The following is a 5,519-nucleotide window of genomic DNA, read 5'->3' as shown; positions in this document are numbered from 1 at the left end:
GGTGCTGCCAGCAGCTGCCTGGGCCCCCGGCCCCCGCGCACGCGGCGTTCAGGGCCGTCTCGCCCTGGCTGGTGCGCAGGTGCACGTTGGCCCCGTGCGCCAGGTAGAGGGCCACGTGCTCCTCCAGGCCCCGAGCCGCCGCCACGTGCAGGGGTGTCATCTCGCTGTCCCGCGCCGCCAAGTTCACAGTCGCTCCCGCCTCCAGCAGCAGCTTGGCGCACCTGGGGGCAAGGCACAAGGCCCAGAGGCCAATGCTGAGGGACCGAGGCCTGGCCTGCGGGCGTCCCCGTCCCCCTTTCTTCCCATACCGCTCGCCTAGAGGCTAGAGGCCAGCGTGACAAGCAACACCAGACTCGCAGAAGCCCCAGGACAGATGGCCGGAGCGTCAAGGCCTATGGGTGTCACCAGGAACATCTTCAGTTTTCAGATAAAACCTCAGCCGAGAAAGGTCTCAGTATAGCCAAGGACACAGAGCAAGTTAGAGGCTGCATCAGAAAGAGAACTCAATGTTCCAGACATTGGAACATTCCAAACAGTACCTCCCAGAGTCTGTTTATTTCCTCAGTAAATTCTAATCATGGGTTGGTTTCTGTTTCTGAAACCTCACTGCCCAAGCGGACTGGGACCCCCCAAGGCCGAGATCTGAATCCCTTGCCAGTGGTCTCCTGACATTTTGAGAGCACAAAGTATCTTAACAACCCACTACTGGCTCCACAATGAATGTTACGCCTAGAAGATTAAAGAGTATGAGCCAGAATGAGAAAGAAATCGAAGTCCTAATATTTTCTTCATGCCTCCCAACTGGAAGACCAGGGACCAGTGAAACCCACTCAAGCAAAAGAAGACACCTGGGGACCCGCCCGCTCCCCTTTCCCCTAGAGAAAACGACAAACACCGGATTTTAGGGAGCAGGTGTTTCACAGTCTTCCAGTCCCTGGAAAAATTTTCGGCCAGGACACTGTTGAGGCAAGCACGCATCATTAGCCACCACGGGGTACACCAAACAGAAACAAATGCCATTAATGATGCAATTAAACGAACAATGATTTATAATTAAGAAGGCAGAATGGCAGCCCCTGGAAGCCCAGGGGCAGATCGGGACCCCTGACAAAACCCTGATGACCAGGTATCAGTGTCCCTCCCCCAAACGGCCAGTATTCCCGCCCCGCTCAGTTCACAGATGCAGGAGGCTCTGTGCTCAGTGGCCAAGAATTGAATAGCAGCCAGTCATCCCTAAACAGCTATTTCCTCAGTAGGTTCTAATCACCGGCTAATTTTTGTCTCTAAACACTACATTCAAAAAACACTCGAGGCGCCCAGGTGGCTCAGTCGGTTAAGCGTTCGACTTTGGCTCAGGTCATAATCTCACGGTTCTTGGGTTCGAGCCCCACATCCAGCTCTGTGCTGACAGCCTGGAGCCTGCTTTGGATTCTGTCTCCCTCTCTCTGTGCCCCTCCCCCACTTGCCTCTGTCTCTCAAAAAAAAAAAAAGAATAAACATTAAAAAAATTTTTTAATTAAAAATTAAAAAATAAAATAAGAGCTCACTCAGTAGGGTTTCAGTAAGTTTCGTTTAAAAGGATAAAGTGGGTTGGAAAGTGTCCATCATGGATCTAGATCCAGCTTGGGAGAGATTCCCAGCACGTGGGCCGTAGAGTGTCTTCCAGNACACACAATGTTACATTAATCTCAGGTGTACAACTTAGTGATTTGACAAGTTTATACATTATTCTATGTGCACAAGTGTAGCTGCCATCTGTCCTGTTACATGGCTATGACAATATCATTGACTATATCCCGTATGCCGTGCCTTTTACTCCCGTGCCTTCTTCATTCTGTAACTGGAAACCTGTATCTCCCACTCCCCTTCGCCCATGTTGCACAGCCCTCGACGCCCCGAAAAACTTGTTGATCTTAAAATTTGGGAGGAGGAGGTGTCAGGGGGGGGTCTTGTTGGGAAACACTGGGCCACACCTTTCTCGATGCCTCCCTTAAAACAGGTAGGAATTTGGCTACAGAGGATTCACAGAGAAGAGACTGTGGTTGGAATAGGTCTTGCAAAAAAGCAACAAGGCTTCTGTCCCCTGGGCTTAGCTCACATGACGTTGGACACGTCACTAAACCTTTTTGAGCCTCAGTTTTCTCCCCTGTAGAATGAGACCTGTCTCCCAGGGTTGCTGTGAGGACATGTGTCTATTGAGGTATTCTTCCCCCTCTGGCCATGTGAGCTGGACACACACACATATACATACACACACACACACACACACACATACACACACACACCTTCCCCTGGGCACCTACTGCAAGGACTCAGGGGCTGTGCAGAGGTGCAAGGGGGTTGTGCCCTCCTCGGACAACACGTTGGCCTTGGCACCGAAGGTCAGCAGCAGCTGCACACAGTCAGACCGGGCCCGGGCACAGGCCTCATGCAAGGCTGCCCGGCCTCCAACCCGCGCGTCCAGCTCAGCTCCCTGCCGGATCAGGTGGCGGGCACAGGCAGTGTAGCCTCGGGCAGCAGCGATGGTGAGGGGTGCCGTCTGCTTCGTCTTAGGCGTCAGCACCCAGAACCCTGGGGAGAGCAGGCAGTGTTGGTGGGGGGGATGAGACACCCACAGGGCAGGTTGTGGCGTACAGTTGACCTTGGCCTTCCCTCTGTACCCTCGGCTGAGCACACATGCTGTGCAGGGCTGTACCTACAGAGAGGGGCTCACTCAAGCCCTGAACTGTATACACTGGAACAGCCTTCTATTGTAATTTAAATTTTTTAATGTTTATATTAGAGAGAAAGAGAAAGCATGCACACGAGAGTGGGGGAGGAGGGCAGAGAGAGAGAGAGAGAGAGAGAGTCCTAAGCAGGCTCCACGCTTAACTGGCTGAGCCACCCAGGTGCCCCTGGGACAGCCTTTTAGAATGGTTTGTCAATCTGTAACAAAACATAGTATGTGTGTCATAAAAAAAAAAAAAGTAATTGCTCTTTAAAACCACAAGGGCAATGAGAGAGAGTTAATCCTGCTAAGGAAACCTCTGGGTCTTGGAGCCCTCAATGGATTCATTGGCTCTTGTTCGCTAGGGTGTTCTGGTGCTGGGCTTTGGGTTATGCACAAAGGGCCTGGAGTAGAGCTTGGGAGTGACCAAAGAGCAGAGCTGAAGGAGCCTAGTTAGGAATTCTAGAACATTCCTGGAGCAGATGGGGGAAGGGAGGGTGGCAGCGGAGGAAAAGTGGAGGTGAAGAATCAGAGGTGGGGGTGGGAAAGGAAGAGGGGGTGGGGGGTTGGTGTGGGGACTGATGTTGGATCTGACTTGTAGAACTGGCCATGGACTTGTTTGATTAATTTTATTTTTTAGAGGGGGAGGGGCAGAGACAGCAAGAGAGAGAGAGAGAGAGAGAGAGCGAGAATCTTAAGCAGGCTCCACACCGAGCACAGAGCCCAACATGGAGCTCAGTCTCCCCACCCTGAGATCATGACCTGAGCTGAAGTCAAGAGTCTCAGACGCACTCAACCAACTGAGCCACCCAGGGGTCTCCAAGGACTTGCTGAAGGGACGTAGTTGTCTAATATTTAACTGTAAGTCATTTGCATTACAGTGAAGTAGATTCCCGGGTTGGCCAAATTTGGGGTAAAGCATGTTTTGTTTTTTATCAGGATCGAAATGAAGGCCAAGTTCCATTTGGGGATAGACACGCTGCAGGACCAGAGCAGGATACCCTGGGTCGGGTCACACCTCTAACAGTTAGAGCCAAGCAGGAATCTGGAGCTGACAGTGGCTGTGAGAACATAAGCTCTCCGATATTGAGCCCCCACATCCATGTGTGGGATTTGAGGCAATCTCTGTCGGTCTCTCTGTCGGTCTTAAGAGCAGGGTGATCTCGGTTGAGGTGTCTGGTTTACACGGACAAACCCACGGGTGAGAATAGCACTTTAGGAAATTCTCTGGCAAGAACACAGAGATGTTCATCATATTGCTATTTAAAACACTTTTCTAAAAAAGGAACCCAATCTAGGGGCGTCTGGGTGGCTCAGTCGGTTAAGCATCCGACTTCAGCTCAGGTCACGATCTCCTGGTTTCTGAGTTCCAGCCCTTCGTCGGGCTCTGTGCTGACAGCTCAGAGCCTGGAGCCTGCTTCGGATTCTGTCTCATTCTCTTTCTGCTCCTCTCTCACTTGTGCTCTGTCTCTCTCTGTCTCTCAAAAATAAATAAATGTAAAAAAAAGTAAAACAACAAAAAAAAAGGAATCCAATGTATTCGGTCTATTTGGGGGCTAGTTATATAAATCATGGCACACTCATACAATATCATTTATGCATCTATTTAAAATATTATGTGGAGGGGTGCCTGGGTGGCTCAGTCAGTTAAGCGTCTAACTTCGGCTCAGGTCATGATCTCACAGTTCGTGGGTTTGAGCCCCATGTCAGGCTCTGTGCTGACCGCGAGCTCAGAGCCTGGAGCCTGCTTCAGATTCTGTGTCTTCCTCTTTCTCTGACCCTCCCCTGTTTACGCTGTCTGTCTCTCTGTCTCTCTCAGAAATAAATAAAACATTAAAAAATTTTTAAAATATTATGTGGAAGGCTTGGCTGGTTCCGTTAGTGGAGCATATGACTCTTGATCTTGAGGTTGTGAGTTTGAGCCCCACATATGGTGTACAGATTACTTAAAAGTAAAATCTTACTTATTTTATTTAAAAAATTTTAAACATGTTTATTTTAGAGAGAGAGCGCGCATGTGTGAGCGCAAGCGGGGGTGGGGGGAGGGGTAGGGAGACGGAGAATCCCAAGCAGGTTCAGCACTGTCAGTGCAGAGTCTGACACAGGGCTCAAACTCACCATGAGATCATGACCTGAGCAGAAATCAAGAGTAGGTTGCTTAACCGACTGAGCCACCCAGGTGCCCCTTAAAAATAAAATCTTAGGTGTGCCTGGGTGGCTCAGTGGGTTAAGCGTCCAACTCCTGATTTTGGCTCAGGTCATGATCCCACAGCTCGTAAGACTGAACCCTGGGGCGCCTGGGTGGCTCAGTTGGTTAAGTGTCCAACTTCAGCCTAGGTCATGATCTCATGGTTCGGGAGTTTGGGCCCCACGTTGGGCTCTGTGCTAATGGCTCATAGCCTGGATCCTGCTTCGGATTCTGTGTCCCCCTCTCTGTCTGCCCCTCCCCTACCAGTGCTCTCTCTCTCTCTCAAGATAAACATTAAGAAAAATTTTAAAAAAAGACTGAACCCTGTGTCACCTGCTTGGGATTCTCTCCCTCCATCTCTCTCTGCCCCTCCCATTTGCGATCGCGCTGGCACACACTCTCTCTCTCAAAATAAATACACTTAAAAATTTTTTTAAATAAGTAAACATATATATATTCAGAGAAAAACTTGCATTAGAATAACTGTGCTCCTATGTAATTGGTATGTTAATATAACTTTAACTCGGAAAAGACATACAAATCGCTAACTGCGCCTCATCTCTGCCTAGGAGGGAGCTAGAACGGGCTGTAGGAAGGAATGGACAGGCCAAGCCTGTCCTCGTC

The 5,519-nt window shown here is 50.0% G+C and overlaps 1 protein-coding gene across 1 annotated transcript in view; it reads right to left on the bottom strand.

The window, feature by feature from the left end:
• The window catches only part of ASB16 (ankyrin repeat and SOCS box containing 16), a 7,234-nt gene that overhangs the window by 1,334 nt on the left and 381 nt on the right, over positions 1-5,519 (bottom strand). The window contains exons 2-3 of the mRNA XM_077747774.1: positions 2,304-2,571; positions 1-221 (exon numbers count right to left, since the gene is read on the bottom strand). The exon at positions 1-221 is cut by the window's left edge and continues 209 nt beyond it. Of these exons, the coding sequence (XP_077603900.1) occupies positions 1-221; positions 2,304-2,571 (489 nt within the window). The remainder of the gene's footprint in view (positions 222-2,303; positions 2,572-5,519) is intronic.

This window comes from Crocuta crocuta, unplaced genomic scaffold (assembly GCF_008692635.1).
Source record: "Crocuta crocuta isolate KB4526 unplaced genomic scaffold, BGI_CrCroc_1.0 scaffold289, whole genome shotgun sequence".
Classification (NCBI taxonomy): Eukaryota; Metazoa; Chordata; class Mammalia; order Carnivora; family Hyaenidae; genus Crocuta; species Crocuta crocuta.
This window is presented reverse-complemented; position numbering and strand designations above follow the sequence as displayed.